Source organism: Macrosteles quadrilineatus, unplaced genomic scaffold (assembly GCF_028750875.1).
Source record: "Macrosteles quadrilineatus isolate MER2022 unplaced genomic scaffold, UCM_ALF_1.0 Scaffold_2__2_contigs__length_208266976, whole genome shotgun sequence".
In the NCBI taxonomy this organism is placed as follows: Eukaryota; Metazoa; Arthropoda; class Insecta; order Hemiptera; family Cicadellidae; genus Macrosteles; species Macrosteles quadrilineatus.
The window spans coordinates 104502014-104524108 of record NW_026542595.1 but is presented as its reverse complement, the minus strand read 5'-3'; the positions used below and the strand labels follow the sequence as shown (position 1 = coordinate 104524108).

Below are 22095 nucleotides of genomic sequence, written 5' to 3'. Positions count from 1 at the left end.
TTTATTTCCTGCCTCAAAGTATATAGTTTTTTAAAATCTGAAACGGAAATTAGTATACCTCCAAACTGCTTCCCTGACTTCAAATTCCTTAATTATTGAAACGTTTGATTCTTGATATAAATAGGGTTTTACCCAGTTGGCTCACTGTACGTATTAAGTCCATAGTTTAGACATCTTTAAAACCCACTGTTTTACACACATTTGTAACTACAGTTGCCACTTAACAAGGAGAAGACTGGCAAAAATGACTGATGAAGTGTATTTTATCCAATACTTTCATTCCACTAATCCATTTGTCTCAGCCTGGATTAATAATAGTTTTCCCTACTGTTTAGAATAACATTTCAAATTGCAATTTAACTATAAGATTTTTATTTTCCATCCAACGACTGTTTGTTGACTGATTTCCATTCTGCAGAACAAGCAAGAAGACGCCAACAACTGGATTGCTCTTCCCCTATATCGATCTGCAGTCCGGGACTTGGTTATAACTGAGTTGAAAGTTCCGAGCCGAGCGAACGAACACAGCAAGTGGATCTTAGCAGGCACTGCCTTCTATATCAAAGGCTGAACAACCCTAGTCATAGATCTAGTCATGAAGATACCTTATTTATTATGTGGTGTCTTAACTTGCACCTATTTGTTTATAGTTTTAGTCATTTTTTATTATTAGTTTTAATTTGTGATTAGTATTAACCTTATTTTGTGATCTCAATAAAATTAAATGATTCCTGAATAGTAATTATTCTCTACCATACAAATATGTGTTTGTTACTACAGTACTTAGAGAATGTGTTTTAAATTACGTATCATCTTTAGGTCATTTCTGACTAACCAAACTTTTTTGCCCTTTTATACACTGTTATTGTTTTATTCGTAATTTAATCAAGTTTGAAGTGTTGCTTCTACCTCTTTTACGCTTTTAAGTTTACCTCAATCTTCATGTACGTGTAGTTAGTGTGTTCTGATTCCCTAAACATTCAAATGAGTTGTTCTATAAAGTGAAGGTGTTAATTCTGTTGTACAATCCTGCTGTCCTGTGACGTTCCCATTAGCAATCCTTCATTACGATGGGAATTTGATCTTTCTCCGATAAAAAGTACTCGAATAAGTTCTTCAATTTTGTGTACTCATGGTCGGGAGCTTAGCTTGAATCTGAGTTCACATATTATTTGCTTGGGCTTCAAAAAAACCAACGCAGCACACATGTTGAGTGTGCAGATCTAACTCTTTATTTCCTCCTTACTCTTCTGCCAGACCCAGAAATTCTTCATAATATGGAAGCAGCACCTACTACTTAATCGGAGGAAAAACTACAAGTAGAGCCAATATTACTGTTACCTTGTAGTTAACCACTGCTGAACTGCTTCACCAATAACACAAAAAAGGTGTACGTGGGTTTCTGTCTTCTTGTTAGAGGACAAGTCAAAGATCACTGAACAAAAAATTGTTGTGTTGTCAATGACTGAATTTCCCTACATTTCTATAGTTTATAGTTAAGACGTTGAGTACTTACTGATTTTCAATGTGATGAGATGGTATAGAGAGAGGTCTCAGGTAGAGAGATGCTTGAATGTGAGATGAGTTGTTTGTGATGGATTGGCACAGGGTATTTATACTAATCTAAACTCCCAACTGCTAAGTTTGATTAGTGGGGTCAGTTTGCAATCTTCTAATGAGGTCAATTTGGAAAATATTATGTAATAATCTAAGCTAATTTAATGTTTGAGTGTTCTAATAGTAAATTCGTAAAAAAACAATTACTGGGGCTCTACAGACGGGACATCGATGGATCCTTACCACACATGATTGACAAAACACGTGCCCACAGTAACGTAAAGCTACCGTAGGCAGCCGGTCTAGGCAAACCCTACAGACCGGAGCCGGTTGTGTCGGATCATGTGGGCGTCTTGGGTAGTTTATGTTCAAATTAAAATACCCATGACGTTGTGCTAAATTTTGAAAATTCTCATCTGACGTCCCCAAGGGGACACTGATACGTTCAAACAACTCATGCCATATGGACGGTGCTAGGGCGAGCCTTTCTTGATCGTCACACGAGACGAAAAAGTATGTCAATATCCCCAACACTCCGGCCAATATCAACATCCATTGCATCAAGGTGTTCACTGCCTCAGGAGTCTGGAAAATGTAAAAAAAATCTGAAAGTATTGATTTCTACTAGTTTTGTGTTTCATTAGCATTATTATTTAGAAGTATTTTTAAATTTGTAATATGATTTTTACTGTGTGACTTCAATAAAAAATTGAAAAAAGTTAGATACACAATCTTAAACGTACACTAACCTGTCGTAATTCTTCGACAAAAGTGTTCTCAGAGTGTAAGAGATCCAATAAAACATTTCTCTCGGCAGCCGGGATCATTCGTCTGGTACAGAGCTGGCAGACGAAACATAGCTGATTGGACCTCGTGCGCCTCCTCCTGGTCTCTTCCTCAAAAATCCTCATTGATTGCGAAACAACGCTCCTGTGAATTATAAATGCTTAGTTTCATGTAAAAATTGTTTACTTATTAAAAACCTGTAAGCCAATCACCTCGATTGATAAACCATAATAATTAAAATATTTAAGGTTCTTCAGCTGTTACTATTTATAGTTTGTTTACTTTTACCATAGATAAAAAGAAATAAATATAGACTGTCAGCTGTGCTGCGGTTAGCGTATATTCCGGCGCCGACCGCTAGGGGTAATGTGTAGTTACGGCGCACACCGCTGCAGCGTCAAGCGCTAGCGACCGTTTCCATAACAACTTTGGTAGTTGGGAGTAGTGTTGCCAACTTTGGAGGAATTCCCCGGAATTGGAGTTTACTGACTTATTTAATATTATGTAATAAATTAATTTAAATGCCATCTTTTTTTGTATTTTTTTTACATAAATTTGTTATATTTTTGTGGTTTTATTACAATGATTTAAAGTTTTTCTTTATTAATCCATAATTTTAGGAAGTGGTTTATTGGAAGGTTTTGTTTTATATTTGCAAGGTCAAAATGTTATTAACCGGGGTGTCTATTAGTTGGGAAAAACGGGAAGGTCAGCCAATTGCAACGTATCTCTTGAGATGCTTGGTCATACATACCCTACCAAACTTTCTGTCATGTCTAATCTCTGTTCAGAGATAATTGTAGGACGAGATTTACTACAACTTCATTCATCATTTCACTTTGAGCTTGGAGGGGATAAGGATCCTCTAGCTGTAAGCGCTCTCACTGCTGCAAATGTTGAACCTGCTAACCTATTTACTAACTTGACTTCTGATTGTAAACCTATAGCTGTCAAATCCATTCGCCATTCACTCAAAGATTTTCAGTTCATTGAATCAGAAGTGAATAAGCTGTTAAATGACGGAATCATTGAAAAGAGCAATTCACCATGGTATGCCCAAGTGCTTGTTACTTCTTCACAAAATCACAAGAAAAGGATGGTCATAGATTATTCTAGAACAATAAACCGCTTCACAAAATTGGATGCCTACCCAATCCCTTCCATTAATGGAACAATCTCTAAAGTTGCTCGTTTACAAAGTCTTTAGAACGATAGATTTGAGAAGTGCCTATCATCAAATCCCTATTCCTGAAAAAGACCGACTATACACTGCTTTTGAGGCTGCTGGGGAACTGTACCAGTTCACCAGAATCCCTTTTGGTACAACAAACGGTGTTGCTGCTTTTCAAGATCACATTATAAGGAAAGAAAAATTGAAAGATACATTTGCTTACCTTGATGACATAACAATTTGTGGTCACACTCAAACTGAACATGATGAAAATCTGAAAATGTTTATGCAAACAGCTTCTAAATACAACTTAACTATCAACCATGAGTAAAGCTCATTTTCTCTACGCAATATCACCCTACTAGGTCACTCCATCAGTGATGGTGTTATTAGCCTGATCCCAAGAGATTTCAGTCACTTTTAGAGTTTCCCCCACTCACTTATACTGCTTCTTTAAAGAGAGCCTAAGGCATGTTCTCTCACTACTCCAAGTTCATATCCTGCTTTTCCGAAAAGATAAAGCTCCTAAAACCAGGTTCTTTTCCATTATCTGAAGAAGCCCTTTCATCGTTCCAGAATCTCAAACAAGATATACAGAAAGCGTCTCGGGACTGTATAGATAATGAAGTTCCATTTTGCATGGAGACAGATGCCTTAGATACTACAATAGCCGCCACTCTTAAGCTCATCGCACACTACAGCCAAACGCGCCGCGCCGCGCCGCACCGCCCTATGGAAACTTCCGCTGTGAGGTCGCACATACTGACCGCCGTCACCGCCGTCCCTCACCGCACCTCACCGGCAGTGGGGCAGTGCCTGTAGTTCTGTGCAGTCGTGTGTCTCGTTTATGTGTTGCCAAGTGTAGATTTTTAGTTATTTTCCAAGATGAGCAGCTCTGAGGACGAAGATATGTTTTTATTTTGCCTACTGGAATCAGAAGAGGCAAAACACTGCGTGGTTCCATCCCATAAACGAGAAATGGGGAAACATTTGGGGAATTTCACCACCTTTTCTCCGATTTAATGAAAGACAAACGAAAATGTTTCCAATATTTCAGAATGTCCCCCGAAAAGTTTTATGAACTACTTAACATGCTCAGACCTTGAAAAACAAGACACAACTACTGGAACGAGGTAGTACGAAGACATGCGAAGGTGGCCGTGGTCAGAAATCGGTTCCGTTGCCTATCGCACACTACAGCGCGCCGCGCCGCCTTCAGCAGAACAATTCCACGCGACTTCTCCCGAGAGTTCTGGCAACGGAATTATTCCGAGGCGGACACGGCTGCGCGGCGCGGCGCGCTCAAGTGTGCGCACTCTCATTGATTCCCATGCAAACTATTCGGCCGGATTTATTTCACGGCGGTTCGGCGCGGCGCGGGGCGGCGCGTCTGGCTGTAGTGTGCGATGAGCTTTAGTCAACAAAATCTAAGAATCGGTAGCATTCTTCTCCCAACTCTGTCAGACTCAGAGAAACGCCATTCCTCTGTCGAAAAGGAGGCTTATGCCATAGTTGAGGCTGTGAGACATTGGAAACAATTCTTGTTAGGCAGACACTTTAGACTCATCACTGACCAACGATCGGTTGCATTCATGTTTGATTTAAAACATGGGAGTAAGATCAAGAATGAGAAGATTACAAGGTGGAGACTAGATCTATCGTGCTATTCATATGACATAGTATATCGTCCGGGAAAGGACAATCATGCAGCTGTTGCTCTATCTAGAGTCAGTTCTGTATCATGTACTGTAACTTCCACTGATGCACTCAGCATAGCAACGCTGGTGGCGCTGCCTACGAATTGACAGGCAAAGCTCTCTCAAAACACTAAATGCTTTTTAACATGCGGTTGGCATTCTGGGTTATAGTAGGCCTAGTATGTTTTCTGTGCTCTGGCCTAGGAAGATAAAACATTAATGTTGATCCTCCTAGCCCCCAGCGGGTGACACCATAGAGGATCCTCTATGCTGATTCGACTAAATAAACTTGACAATTTTGTTACGACCAAATCGGCAAATTAACCTAGGTGGCTAGGACACTAGCTAATAAATAATTTCATTCTTTCATTAATGCTAAAGAAGGATTTTCATTTCATTTCATGTCTTACTATTAGGAGGCCGCCCTTTAGATTTGTTTACTTCGCACTTTAGATGTGTTTACATCGAGTCAGGTAAAAAATGTTACTCACCTAAGGACCTCAGGCCAAATCAGATCGGTTCAAAATCGGGTTGTTTTGGAAACGTTTGATTTTTAATAGGCATATAATGTCGATTTTCGAGCCGAGCATAGCCTGGACTACCAGCTTGACAGATCAAGCACAAAGTTAGAAAATCAAGCTCGAGCCGATTTTCTCAGTATTCAATACAATAATGCACAATTAAAAGTAAAAGCTTTTATATCCATGAGGATCACGCTCATGAAATTGAAAGATTAGGCCTACGCTTTTGCCGCGATCGCGGATATCTAGTGATGGGAACAACTGATTGAAAACAACCGATTCAATCGATTGTTGGAAAAAAACCGACTAGTCGGTTGTTCTCCCGGATATGATTGAAACTAGTCACTTCATACTCCCGGTCCCACGGCGACTGGAACCAGTCAACCAATCGTTGGAATAACTGGAAACAGTCAAACGTCGATGATTGAAACTAGTCGTAAGAACCACACTGACTGTTTTTGAGACTGACTGGTGAATTGGTGAATAAAAGCAGTTGTAGATAAACTATCGTACTGTACACTAATTGTGAACAGTGTTTAGGTACAATTAAGATAGTGTAATGAGTATTTTTTATGTCTATTAAAATTTTTAATTTCCAATTCACTGTTTTTTAAGTATTGTACTCATGATTAGATGTAAATGACCTATACAGTTTAAAACCATAACCAAGTGATCAGGAATATTTGTTTTACTGAGCTTAGGTTGAGAAAGTAGGTCTACTGAATAAAATTGTCCTTGTATAAACTAAATGTTATTAAGTACTTTAATAACACATATAAAATATCAACACAAAAAACAGACAATAAATCAACAACAAAGAATCAAACGTTTCCAGTAATAATGTGATTGATTTTGATTATTTTCCTTGCATTGCAATGACTGAAACACTGAAACCATTGCGCCGATTGAACACCACCAGTCAGGCACGGAGAGCACAAGTTCACATGTACAGAAACCTTATACTGACGTCATAAATATCGAATGTATATATCGATTGTACCGGGTGGTTACGGGTTTTTCTTCGGAATGTAAGTATCGGTTGCACCGAGGGTTTTTTTGTAACACTATTTGACGAATTGAATACTCTCGGTAGTTTATCCATTATAAATCAAATAGTAGAAATACAATAATATTCGTTACAGGCTGGGAATAAAATAATTACTGATACTTTGGATTGAACATCCAAGATGTTTGCAATTGTTTTCGTATTTACCTGACTTATAAAATAAAAACTTGAGTTCACAGGACATTGAATACTAAGAATTTATTTCATAGCATCCACAATAATACAATAACTGTAATTAAAGTAGACGAATTACAGGAATTATTATCGATTCTAGAAGAGAGTGAAATAATAATTGTAACTTTGACATGTTATGTTAATGTTTGGGAATGATTTACTAACAGATATTACCCATCAGTGTAAGGTGACAATTTAAGAAGCCCAAGAGGACTGTTTTAGATATATTATTTTATGGAATTTACAGTCACGTAAAATAGGCCCTACAGTTTAACCATTGACTAAGTACTGTGAGTACATTAATCAATGGTTTAGGTTTACAGAAAAAACTAGAGCTTTTTTCTCATTTTCCCCTTTAGTACATCTTAATAAAACACCATAAGTTTTACCCAATTATATTATTCTGGCTCCATTTAATTCACAATAACGTTATACTTACTAAGTCTTATCTTGTTATTTATAAATGAAAGTACTGGGACATAATATAAATAAGGAAACATTAAGTAGTAGTAATCCGATTAATTTGTAGGATAGTTTATTACTTTTTGATCGTACCACATTCTATATTATTCAACTCGAGCCTACGCACAGGCCACTAGTGCCCATATAGTCTCGTTTCCCATCAAATTTATATATCTAAAACAGTCCTCTTGGGCTTCTTTGTCACCTTACACTGATGGGCAATATCTGTTAGTAAATCATTCCCAAACATTAACATAACGTTAACATGTCAAAGTTACAATTATTATTTCACTCTCTTCTAAAATCGATAATAATTCCTGTAATTCGTCTACAGTTATTGTATTATTGTGGATGCTATGAAATAAATTCTTTTCCTACAGTTACCTAACAATGTACATGTTCTCTCACTGATTTGAGAAAGCAAAGTGGCCAATTCGCTCACCAGTGAAACAATGTTAACATTGTCTCACTCTAATTACTTTGTCTCACTCCAGATTTGCAACGTGAAGGCACGAAATAGTGAGCGCGTAACATGCAGGCAACGTCGTATGCGCGCGAAATACGTTGGCAGCACTGGCTGTAAATCAGCTGGTCAGCTGTTGTACTGTTGTATTTGTCACTTCACATTAAATGTTATATTAAAAGTTCACTTCTGTCACTGAGCTATAATTCTAACTGGAGGTAGCACTGAATGTCAAAGATGCGTGTCGCCAGCCGCCATGTTTGCGTGAGGTGTGAGTTATAAGAAGCCATATTATTGCTATGGCTATTATTATACTTGGCTTAAAATACCTACTTTGTATAGTCGCCATTTCAAAGAAAATTATTAAAGTATTAAAAGTATTCAAGTATGACAAAAATACTCACTGCTATACCAACCTAGTTATAAGAAGCCATGTTATTGCTATGGTAAGAAAACTTACTGCTATACCAACCTAACAAAATCAGCGACTCGCTTTTGACAGACTTCTGCCATGGCAGTGCTACCTCCGGTTATAATTCTAGCTCAGTGACTTCTGTGTAAAAATAGGTTATGTTTGTTCATGTTTCTTCACAAATGTTTTTGTTTTATGGTAACGTAACTGTAGGAAAAGTATAATGTGCAACTCGAGTTCAAAGTACAATTGCCTCACTCGAGAAACCATTCCTCACTCGCCTACGGCTCGTGAGTAAGGATTTCTCTCGAGTGAGTCAATTGCTCACTTTTCTCACTAGTTGCACAAATAACTATAGTATTCAACTTCCTGTGAACTCAAGTTTTTATTTTATAAGTCAGGTAAATACGAAAACAATTGCAAACATCTTGGATGTTCAATCCAAAGTATCAATATGTAATCTTTGGTATCAGTAATTATTTTATTCCCAGCCTGTAACGAATACGGAATATTATTGTATTTCTACTATTTGATTTATAATGGATAAACTACCGAGAGTATTCAATTCGTCAAATAAAGTGTTACAAAATAAACCCTTTACTTATTCGGTGCAACCCGATACTTTCATTCCGAAGAAAAACACGTAACCACCCGGTACAATCGATATATACATTCGATATTTATGACGTCAGTATAAGGTTTCTGTACATGTGAACTTGTGCTCTCCGTCAGGCACAGGCAGTCACCAGTTGTAGTGGAATTCACTCGGTTTTTCATTCGACTGAAAAAACCGACTGGTTTTAAAAACAACCGATTGACTAGTCGATTGTTTTTTCCAGTCGGTTGTCCCATCACTACGGATATCGACGAGAACATTTCCCCGCGGGTGACGATGATGATGTCTCCGCGGCCGCAGATGTTCAATATTTTTCCGCGATTGCTGAAGACGATAATGACGTTTCTTTTTTGGCGAGAGATATATCTAGGATTTAGCTGCGATTACGGGAAAATAATTTACCGGTCACCACCGACGGGTTGCGGGGAAATATTAGGCCGTGATATTAGATTGGGCCGTGAACGCAGGAGACGATGATGCTGCTATCTATAATGATGTCATAGGTTTGGTTGCATTTGCAATCACGGTAAACTCTGATAATGTTTCTTCCATGACTGATGACTACGGGAAGTATTTACGATTTTGCCGCGATCATGGAAGACGATAATGACGCCTTGGGAGATGCCTTGTCAAGTTTATTGCAAAATTGCAAGTTCAGGCGGTAATACATGGGAAAATGTTTTTAAAGATCATTGGGAGAGGGGGGCCTGGTGAACAAACTTGCGGGGGGCCCGCGGGTTCTTATCGCCGCCAATGCCACCCCTCACGAAAAAATTTTTGGTTTTTCAAGACGTTTTGCTAATGGCCTATCTACTCCTTCTTGGCTTTTAACACCAGGCACCGTTCTGCTACGTAATTCAACCGGACTTCAAAATTTGACCCGTTAGTAGAAGAAGTGACACTCTTAGAAGGAAATTCTGAATACGCCCATATCAGATATCCAGATAGAAGAGAAACTACTGTTTTAACACGCCATCTAGCCCCTCTCGGTGAAGTGAGTGAAGCTCCTGATGAGCATGACATTGAAAATAAAAATCTACTAAATGAGGACGAGATTGACGAAACTACTTCTGATGCTCCTATTTTACAAGAGTCTGGCGTGGTCTGGCCCTACTGTCCAACTATCTGAATCCACTAGTAGAGATAATAGTATAAAAAATAACAACGAGCCCATAGAAGAAGCAATAGACCCCGGAAGCTTCCTGTCTATTTGAAGGGCTACTTTCACTCCTAAGGAGGGAAGAATGTTGTAATATTTTTATACCAAGCCTTTCCTTCTTTACGATATGTTTAAATTGTTAATCACATGTTATTTATGTTTTCTTAATTGACTGTTTGTAAACAATTCCTAACATGTTCTAAGTGTCTATTAGTAAATTAAAGTCTACTTCTGTTCAGGTAATTACTTTCATTTTTATAACAGTAACATATAGGGATGACAAATAACATCAGTTATAAGATTTTAAAAAGTTTATAGATGGCTGTAGGTCAACCTATACATTCAGAAACTGACGGATTGATAAGTTGTGTAGAGCCTCATCAAACTACCAAACAAATCAACAGTATAGGGTATAGTCAAAATTTTGATAGTGGTCAGAGCCACCAAGCCGTGTTCTCTTGGTCCAGCCAATATTGGACAATCAAAAAACCTGCCTGACTCGATATCGACAGGGAAAACCTAGTTGTTTGCTGATTATGGGAGCCGTCTAGTACAAGGTTAAGATGCTAAATCCTTGAAAACCAGAGCTATAGATCGACTCAATGATTTAAGTAGTTTGTTTGACGAGAATAAACCGTTACATAGGGGAAATACAAGAAGGCTCTCCAATGGATTGTTTACTATTATTAGGTATTGTGTGCCTCAGGGACCAATATATACGCCTGTAATGTCTGTGACGTCACAATTGTAAACCTTATATTCGCTTCTGTCTCAATGTTTAAACAATATCTCATTGTCTTAGACTCAGTATCATAAAAAGTCCGTTACAATTGTGTATTGTGTGCCTCAGGGACCAATATAAACGTCTCTCAGACTGTATTGTCTGTGACGTCACTATTGTAAACCTCATATTGGCTTCTGTCTCAATGTTTAAAGAATCACTGATTGTCTTAGACTCGGTAACATAAACAGTCCGTTACAACTGTGTATTGTGTGCCTCAGGGACTAATATATACGTCTCTCAGTCTGTAATGTCTGTGACATCACAATTGTAAACCTCATATTGGCTTCTATCTCAAATGTTTAAACAATATCTTATTGTCTTAGACTCAGTAACATAAACAGTCCGTTACAACTGTATATTGTGTGCCTGAGGGACCAATATATACGACTCTCAGTGTGTAATGTCTGTGACGTCACTATTGTAAACCTCATTGGTTTCTGTCTCAATGTTTAAACAATATATCTGATTGTCTTAGACTCGGTAACATAAACAGTCCATTACAACTGTGTATTGTGTGCCTCAGGAACCAATATATACGTCTCTCAGTCTGTAATGTCTGTGACGTTACTATTGTAAACCTCATATTGGCTTCTGTCTCAACGTTTAAACAATATCTGATTTTCGTAGACTCAGTAACATAAAAGTCCGTTACAATTGTGTATTGTGTGCCTCAGGGACCAATATATACGTCTCTCAGTCTGTAATGTATGTGACGTTACTATTGTAAACCTCATATTGGCTTCTGTCTCAATGTTTAAACAATCTCTGATTGTCTTCCAGTAACATAAACAGTCCGTTACAACTGGGTATTTTGTATATGTCTCTCAGTCTGTACAGTAACGTAGCCAGGATTTCAAAATAGGGGGGGTCGACCGACCGGGGAGTCCAGGTAAAGGGGGGGGTCCGGGAAAATTTTTAAAAATATAGACCCTAAAACGTTCTTTTTTAGCTCTGTTGGCATTGAAAATAATCAACCCCAACGTCAATACAGTACGATTATTAATTCTACATTTAATTTAACAAAAGATATTATATTTAAGACCAGAAGGGGGGGTCCGGACCCCCAGGACCCCCCCCCCCCTGGCTACGTCACTGGTCTGTAATGTCTGTGACATCACAATTGTAAACCTCATATTGGCTTCTGTCTCAATGTTAAATCAATCTTTCATTGTCTTAAACCCCCTTCACGTATGATATGCAAGGATAATAATAATCTAAACAAAGTGCAAGCAGTCAATCATTTGAAGGGTTAAGTGGATGAAGGTGGTAAGTAACATTTTTGTAAAATATGAGTTAGCTAGATGGATGAAGACTATAAGTGATGCTTTATTTGGGACACTAGTCGCCATAGTCCAAAACACAACAATAACTGAGATAGTTTTTACAATTAGGGGGTAAGTGCAGGTAACTGAAACAAATGTAATGAATGAAGGTGGTAAGTGTTCCCACTTACCACCTTCATCCACTAAATTCTACACTTACCCCTTTTATCCATTCACTGATGTGCACTTATTGCTTTCATCCATTACTCTATGTGTACTTATTCCCTTCATCCAGTCAATCAGCTGTGTTTATGTTTACCTTAGTTGGGTTACAAACCATAGTGTGTTGATGCTATATAAACAAGTTTTTCGTTTTATAACAATTCTAAGTAGTCATGTCTCGCAGAGCAGATAAAATACTAGGATTACTGACTAATCCACAAACAACTATTGAAGTAAATGATCCTGCAAGTGTTGAAAAACTACCTAATGATTGTCCTAACCTACCAACCACAGAGGAGAATAAAGAAAACCAGAAAGTGAATGCCTTGTTTGAAACCTTTGAAGGTAAGCATTTAGGTTATATATTATTCAGTAAGTTCTTTTTAATACATTTGTTGTTGATTCAATTTAATAGCAGGTTATTGTTGATGCAACTGTTTTTTTTTCATGTGTAATATAAGGAAATGCCACACGGAATGAATACCCTAGTGTTCCTAATAAAACCTTAATTTTTAGATTTTGTGCCTACTAACTTATATTTGGGACATTTACTGAATGCATATTATTTTGTCTTAAAATTAACTGAAAACTAGTTATACTAAACTACCCCACTTCATGCTGCAGCAGTAAGGTTATGTGAGTTTGTAGGTAATAACCCTTGGTTTGTTGTACATTTTAAACAATGGTAACCTAACATAATCTTAACTGGCTTTGTAATCTTTATTATGTACTTCTAATTTCTCCTGTTTCTTTCAGGTGAATTTGTGTCGCCATCAAGTACGCCTAGTGAAAGCTCAATCTCCGATCTCTTCAGCTCTGACGGCGAAGAAGAATACGTACCGGACTTAAATGACCTTTCATCAAGTGATAATGATCTAACTTTTGTTAAAAAGGTAACAAACAAAATTGAAAACAAGAAACAAAAACGTTATGTCGATATCAGTGATGAAGAAGGGATCGCTGGAAGTACTGATAGTGACAGTAATAGTGGTAACATTGGTTTCTCTCTTATAACACGTAAATATTCATCAAAATGTGTAAAGACCAGTGAAGTTGAAAAACTAAGTAGGCCTAGGCCTAAATCAAACCATCAGGAAAATGTGTATGTTAAGCCTAATACTGCGGTTGAAAACCCAAGTAAAGTTACATCTGATCAGGAAAATCACGATCATTGTCATGCTAACGATGACCAAATCAGTGATGAAGAAGTGATCGCAGGAACTACTGATAGTGATAGTGATAGTAACATTTATTTCTCTTCTCTAACATGTAAGTATTCCTCAAAACGTGTAAAGACCAGTGAAGTTGAAAAGCTAAGTAGGCCTAAATCAAACAGTCAGGAAAATAGGTGTGTTAAGCCTAATACTGAGGATGAAACCCCAAGTAACGTAACATCTGATCAGGAAAATCACAATCATAGTCATGCCAATAATGATCAACAAGGACAAGAAACTGAACCTCCAAGAAAAAAACAAAAAGTGTTTAACCTGCCTGAAAAAAAATCAAGGAAACGAATTTGCAATCCTGATACTTGGAAGAGAAATAAAGCGAAAATTCTCAGACAGCAGGGAAAAGCCTACCTACACCTCCCAGAAAGGGATAGTCATGAATGAAAAGGTTGTTAACGAAGGGATATTATGTAATGGAAATTGCAGATTCAAATGTAACGAGAACTTTAATCTTGAACAAAGAAAAGAAATACTATCTAGTTTTTATAAACTGGATGTTAACTCCAAAAACAACTTATTGTTCAGATCGATTGTGCCTGTAAAAGTTGAGAGACCCAAAAACAATGTCCCAAAAAATAGAAGTGCCTACCAGTTCTATGTAAGAAGCAATAATGATGACATAAGAGTCTGCAAAAAAGCCTTATGTTCGTTATTTCAAGTAGGTGTTAAAAAAATAGATTTATTACAAGCTAAAATGGTAGATGGAGCAAGTGCACCTCCTTCTGACGGAAGAGGCCGCCACGATTCAAGGCCTCATAAAATAACACATGTAGTAAAGAAATATATACGGGAGCACATTCAGTCATTTCCAGCCAAGTCTTCGCACTACTCAAGGAATGTAAATCATTACAAGAAGTATCTTTCTCCATTACTAGATGTGCCCAAGATGCATAAATTGTACTTAGAGCTATGTGAACTTGAAAACAAACCTTCAGAGTTCAAAGTGAAAGAATGTTCCTACCGGAAAGTATTTAATCAAGATTTTAATTTATCATTTGGCCATCCCCGTAGCGATACATGTTGTACATGTGATGCGGGAGAGAATAACGAAGAACACGAATTCACCTACAAAGAGGCGTTCTCTCATCAAATAGCCGACAGAGAAAAAGCTCGAACCACCGAAAAAGTCTGTTACATCACTGTTGATCTTCAACAAACTATGCCTCTTCCAAGACTTACCACATCAAAGGCTTTTTATCTAAGGCAGTTATGGTTTTATAACCTAGGAGTGCACATAATAGCAAAAGACACTGAAAAGGCAGACTTTTGTACATGGACAGAAGACATTGCAAATAGAGGCAGCAGTGAGGTAGCTAGCTCACTGATGACACTATTTGAATTGGACCCAACTTTAAAACTAAATACAGACCATTTAATAATATGGTCGGACTCATGTTCAGGCCAGAACAAGAACTTTGGCCTAATCCTTCTTTACCAGTACCTTATAACCAAGAAAGTCTATAAAATAATTGACCATAAATTTCCTGTTGTAGGTCATAGTTACCTCGATTCTGACCGTGATTTCGGTCGCATAGAAAAGGACCTTAGGAAACATGAAAATATTTATGTACCTGAACAGTACAGGAATATTATTTCTAAGGCAAGCAAAAATAACATGGTGGTTGATATGGCCCCACACTTTTGGGATTTTGATAATCTGAAGGAGAAACTCGATCTTACTCAAAGAAAGACTGACTTGCTCGGTGAAAATGTCAGATTCCGAGATGGAATCAAATGGATCAGAGTAGAGGAGTACGGAAGCTATTTATTTAAAGAAACGTACGATGAGTATACTCCGTTCAAAAAAGTTTCATTAAAAAAGCAAGTCTCCAACACGAAGTCTCGAAAGAATGAAGCCCTTAGTGCTCAAAATCTTACACCACCAGCAACTCCAAAGAACGTCCGTATCGACAGAATTCAAAAACCACATGGTAATGTGACCAAAGAAAAAATTATTAACCTAAGAGAACAAATGAAATTTGTTAAAGAGGAACATCGCTGGTTCTACGAGCATGTGTTTGATGAACACAAGGAAAAAGAATCATTGAACTGTGGAACATAAGAACTGAGTTAGTTTATTTAGGCTTTAAAACTTAAAGGATAATTTTAAGACTAAATCTCTTTATTTTAAACATCCAAAAATATAACATAGGTAGCCTAAATACTGATTTTTATAAAAGTCTTTTTAAAGTAACATAAGATTGATTTTCTTTTAAGTTATAGGCCTAGGCCTATTTTGTTTTAGAAGTTGTGTTTTAACATTATTTTAAGGGCAACATAAAGACAGAATTTGAAATGATATTGAACATTTCTGAAGATTAACATAAAGGATGATTTTTAATTTGTTTGTGGGTAAAACATTTGTATAAAAATTGATTTTCTGTAGTATTTTGGTTTTTTGAAAATGTGTTTCATGAAACAAGGAACGTTGACTGATAAAAACTTAACATGAAATACTGAGTTTCTTTAGTTATAGCAATTAAAGTGCAACATGAAGACTGCATTTCTGTAGTTTTAACAAAAGACTACTCAAAAACTTATAAATTTATTTTTAGTGTTTTAAAAGCTAACATATTGATTGATTTTATTTAGAGTTTTTAGGTTATTGTGTTGGTTTCTGTTTTAATGGCATAAAATGTACCTGCAGTAATTTCATTGAACCTTGTTAGTAATAAATAAACAAGTTTTATACCTTTGAGAATAGACTTTGCTTTTCCCTTTACCCTTTTACAGATTTAATCCTTGCAATATATATATACAATGATAGATGACATCACTTAACACCTTATTCCATTCTGAAGATACAAAATTCCAGTGGATAAAGGAGGTAAGTGATAAAAAAAACTATAAAAATGAGCTAGACCTGGTTGGATTATATCTAATTAGAGGTTTTGTATAAAATTTAATTTTTTATTTCTCTCTACAGACATTAAGTTGAAAAAAATTGGTCAAGTAAAAAAAATCTTATAGCCCAAAAACTTTGGATCCATTTTACTCAAAACTAGCAAAATGTTACTTACCACCTTCATCCACTTAACCCTTCATTTATTTTAAACAAAAGCTGCCATGTTGAATTAAAAAATGTAAACATTGCTATTTTTCTAATCTTTCCTCAAAAAGTCGAGCGGTAAAATAATATGAACGTGTTTTTCTTTGTAGAGTTGTTGGCAGAGACTTGATTTATATACAGCAATGTTCTTAATTATCTCTGTGGTACTTATTTCCTAATCTTACTAATTGTAATCTTACTTATTTTCTATAATCAATGACTAAATCATAGATTTATTCAAATAACCTCATAGTTCTATATAGAATATTTTTATATCCAGTTGTTATTTAATACTACATATATAGGGAGGAGCCTAATGATTGATAATTGATAACAAATACACCTTTTGGGTAATATTTTATTATTGTTTGAAATAATATAAAATCGTTTAAAAATAGCTTTCAAAGCGGACGCAGGCTGCTGCATTGTTCAAATTCAAATTCAAATTCAAATTCTTTATTCACTCATAACATCTTACATAGTACAACGTACAAAGACAGGAGTGTCGTCAAAAATAAAAATTAAAAAAAATACTATAGCTAATAAATTCACACAACTCAAAATTATTACTAGTTTGTTGTGGCAGACTTAGGACGCATGCCTCGGCATGCACTACATCTAACCTTCAACGGTCACGTACTACTAAACCTGCCATATCTCAGTTAATATTCATCCAATCTTAAAGATTAAGGTTTCAATCTATTTTGAAATTAAATTATCTTATAAAAGTTATTCTTGGAAATGTTTTGTAAACTCTACGGTTTTTGAGTAATTTAAGAAACAAAATTTTAAATGGCCGCCACTTTGTTTTATGAATTTTAAAAATGTTCATAATTTTTTGTAGCTTTGTCTAGTTGTCATAAATGTTTTTGCAAAGTTTCGATTTCATATCTCTTAAAACATTTTTTATAAAACAATTAATAAGCGAAAAAAACAAAATGGCGGCTGTGTGAGTAACTAAGGACTTCCGATCAATTTAAATATGATATTTGGATTTGTTTCTTACCCAGGAACAATACCCTAAAATATCCGACGCAAATTCTGAAACACCCTGTATATTTACGAAACATTACTACCTAAAAAAAAAAACATTTTTGAGAAATTCTGGAAAAATGGTGAATTATGTGAGAAGGATAATATGATTTAAGAAAATCACAAATATTTTCTTCTACTATCCACAAAACAAAATTTATGAAAAACATCTTTATTACAATTGAAGATTTTTTTTTTTTTTAAATTACCAACTAATATTCAAAACTTAAAATTAAAAGAATAAAAAAAAATTAAACAAATCCGTACTGAAGATCCGATCTATTCTATTGAAGACTTCAATGAAAAAAATCATCAAAATTAAAAAATGATATTATAAAGAGTTTAATTTAATGCTAAACCTAAGATAAATATTAATTAATTATACTGTCGATACAATGTATATTGTCAAGACAATAAATTATTTATTTATTTACTTTTCAATGTAAATTTGTTTTTTTATTTTTGAAAGCAAGCGAAACTATGTTAGAATCAAACTGAATAATTAACACTGTTTGTAAAATTAAACAGAACAAAGATAAGGAATTCAACGTAAGCAATAAAGATCTAATCATAACGTGTTTAAGGTAATAATTACACGAAACCTCTGCAGCACTGGAAATTAGTTTTGTGGCCAATATTGTTGAGTGTCTTTGTTTGGCTGAAACAATTGAGATTACAGCAATATTTGAAGAGCGAAATCTTTTGCTGGTGCATTATTAACATTCCCTAGAAATAGTTTGGAATCAATATAACGTAGCAAATTATACTTTTATAAGTTGTGGGTGTTGTAATAGCGGTGTTGGGAAGTAGCGCGCTACAAGTAGCGACGCTACAATAGCGTGTTATTTTTTTGTAGCTTTAGCTGAAGCATACATATTAAGTACATTTTTTACATTTTTTAAGTAGTTGTAGAGGAATTTTAGCTACTTTTCTCGCTACATTAACATTGATTGAGATAGTGATTTTTATCACAGGCTTACGTGAAACAACCTCTTTCAAACTGAAATTTTCAAGAAAATTGGGCCTAACTACTTTTTTGCCTTCATACAGCTGGTCGTACCGTTTCATTACCTATTACAACGTTGCGTGGACATGGAGGCCATTATCTGAGTGTTATCCACATTTTTGGCTCTCATTTCCTTTATTTGCTACTCTATGATTACTGTCAGATAAAATAAAACCGCTAGATGCAGACGTTCAAACGTTACCAGGGACAATATAAGCCATTGAATGCTTGCAAGTGATTGACAGGGAAATTAGTAATAAATTTAGTTTCTTATTTTAACGATAGTTTCAACTTGAGTTTTAATGGAAACCAACACTAAACCTTAAAATAATGAGTAATTTGGTCTATCAATTTTTGCTTCAGCTGTTGATTGTGGTTCATCACAAGCCCTTCCATGGTTGATGGTTGGATTACGAAGATTTTTCAAAGGTTTACTAAATTAACGAAGAGGAAATTACCTGATGAAATTGAAGATATGCCTGGACTACATAATAATTGTACCGAAAAAATCTCTATACCGCATAACATGAAACTTACATTGAACAAATAGCATAGTTTCCTCCTGCTGACAGCTCTTGTCACAGACTATTCCTAGGCTATGCATTGGATTAAGACGAATACCAAGTTCAATTAATAGGAATATATCTGTTTAGTAGTTGTAACAACATGCTTACTATGGCCAACTTGTTACATAGCCAAGTAGGCCTACATGTTATTTTTACTTTACAATTTTCAACATGTTTAAATTTAAAAAAAATATTTCAGGATAAGTTGCTGAATACTGTTTTGTGCACGAACGTTTGTTAAAGCACAATTTGTCCTATGCATAGTGACAAAGGACGATTTCTTGACATTTAATAGTGTTATTCATTGAACAAGTAACTTAACAATATGTTTAAAAGTTATAGCAATGTCGTTTTTAACATAAAAAATGAAGAAAGGCAATAAAAACACCAATTTCAGTAGGCTAGGCTCTGTAGAAGAGTATATTTAAATAATCCTTTTACAGTTTTATTGTTTTTAATAGTTGATATAAGACATTTATAAATTAATTTACATTAAAGAAATAAAATGAGCTTTTAAAATATAGTTTGGTTGTGTGTCTTTAGAACTTAATGAAATTTACATAGGCTATAAGATGTTTAAAAATAATGCAATATTTAAAAATAAGTACTAAATATGATGGAACACACAACTAATTTTGTTGTGTTGTTGTAATTGTAGGTTTATGATGCCAACAAATTAAATGCAATCTAGGAATAAGCTGTTTTCCAAGTAATGTTAGATACAAAACCGACATGTTGTTGTTTAGTATGAGTGTTTGTTCAATACAAATGTTGCAATTAATTTTACATTTACCTAATGTGCATGGAATAAAAGTACCGTCTTTGGAAAAGTAGCTAAAGTAGTAGCTATAGCTACATTTCAGTGTAGCAGTAGTTGTAGCTAGCAACATTTTAAAAGTAGCCTCCCCAACACTGTAGTAATAGTCATTTCTATCCACTACGTAAAGAGTAACGACAGGAGTCGCGTACATCAGCTGTACATTTTTCTCACCTGTATACTGAGATTGTTACTAATCGAATGTAGGTACTGTGACCAAATCTCAATTATTGCTAAATAGTCAATGGATTCAAGCTAATTTTCAAATATTTCATTTTCAACTGAGTTTTAATTTGTTCACTTAACATCTGACATGGTGAGCGAATGTTGGTAAAGTCAGAATATTAGAACAGAAACTTAAACAAAAGATTTCACTGGTTTATACTAATAGCTGTAATAGCTGGTTTGAACGTTATGTAATGTAATGTAATGTAATGTATGTGTCGTCCTGTAATCCAGCTACTTGGAGATCACGAATTGTGGATATTTATAGGCATTCACTGTGGGTGTGATACTCACTGGTGTGGATTAACGTCCGCAGTACAGTACTATCTTGATAATTAGACCAATTCGTTAATACCACTTGGCAAAAATGTGGTTCGGATTCCACTATCAACTAGGTACCTTAGTTGCCATTAGCTGTAGGGGCTATTAAATTAACATCTGTGTCTTCCGAAAAATATCGGCCTAGACACTAACAAGACTACAAGATTGCGCCACTCATCCTACACTCATCTTCGTTCATACTTGGCTTTAAATACATACATTCGTATGGTTGCCATTTCAGATTAAAGTATGACATATCCATTTAAATAGTTATAAATATATGTTTACTTTCGGGCCAGTGACGCCATTTGTTTATGATTTTGATCCTTACCGTTTCTCTTCTAATATTCGTGCTCTACAGTGACACTTTCGTAAAGCCATACACGAAGTCAGTTAGGCAAGTTGCCTCATGTAACTTTACAAACACTAAGGCAGGTAAACTGATGGACTGTTGAAAATTCCTGTAACATCTACTATAAATAGTGACTGAAATACTATACTTAGTGACTGAAAAATCCGTGATATATTTGAATTAACTTAAAAAGTTTTATTGCTGTGAGTTAATTTCAAAATTATTTAATTTTTACTTGATAATCACTAACTTATCGCTGACTGGTAATTTTTTTTAAGCAAACTCTAAACATAACTTTATAATTAGTTTTCCAATACAATATGAAATCATGCATAAAAAAGTGAACACGTCTAAAATATAAAGCATCACAAAAACTACATACTACATTCCTTAGTCCAAGTTCACAACGAGGGGTTTACTGAATTGTCCATATAGCTATGGGCAGCTGATAAAGGTGATTATTTCTCGTCATATCCCTATTATTTGCATTGCGTGCAAGTTGCGATCTCTTCGAGGCATCTTAGACAAATTACATATACTAATGAAACACTAAGAAAACACAAAATCTAACGTAAGTCATTTTCTTCTTTACATTAGACAAATAACGTTAGGCCTACAATATTTTACTTGAATTGACTAAAACACCACGATAACTCTAATTTCGTATGGATTTAAACAAAATTGTATCATGCCCATCTGCTTTTATGTAAACAATTTTAAACTTGAAAATTTTCAGATGATTTACAACCAAACTCTTAACTTTTCCAAGCCTATAGAACGAACGGCTTTCACGGGATATAATCCAAACCCGCCAAAGACACATCTAGAGGATAAGAGCTTTAAATTGATACCCAATATGCCTATAAAAATTAATATTTAGGGATTGATTTGCTGAATACAAAAACAATCTTTTGATAATGTTGCGGGCTTAACGGGTTCTTTACAATAAAAACTTGGCGATTTTAAAATAGCTATTTTATTTACACTAATATTCTGTATTTACAATAATTACAATTACCTAACACCTAACTAACCCTATCTAAACCTAGCTAATGCCTATTCTAATTTACAATGTTTCTACTTACAGCTAGCCTCTACAGGATTTATCACTACTTCTGTCACAACACTGTCACTACACTGTCACTA

General features: G+C 35.4%; 1 protein-coding gene across 1 annotated transcript in view; it reads left to right on the top strand.

The window, feature by feature from the left end:
• The window catches only part of LOC128984716 (cytoplasmic dynein 2 heavy chain 1), a 101241-nt gene extending 100598 nt beyond the window's left edge, over nt 1-643 (top strand). The window contains exon 95 of the mRNA XM_054404058.1: nt 419-643. Within this exon, the coding sequence (XP_054260033.1) occupies nt 419-571 (153 nt within the window). The 3' untranslated portion in view covers nt 572-643. The remainder of the gene's footprint in view (nt 1-418) is intronic.
• Nucleotides 644-22095: the final 21452 nt, after the last annotated feature.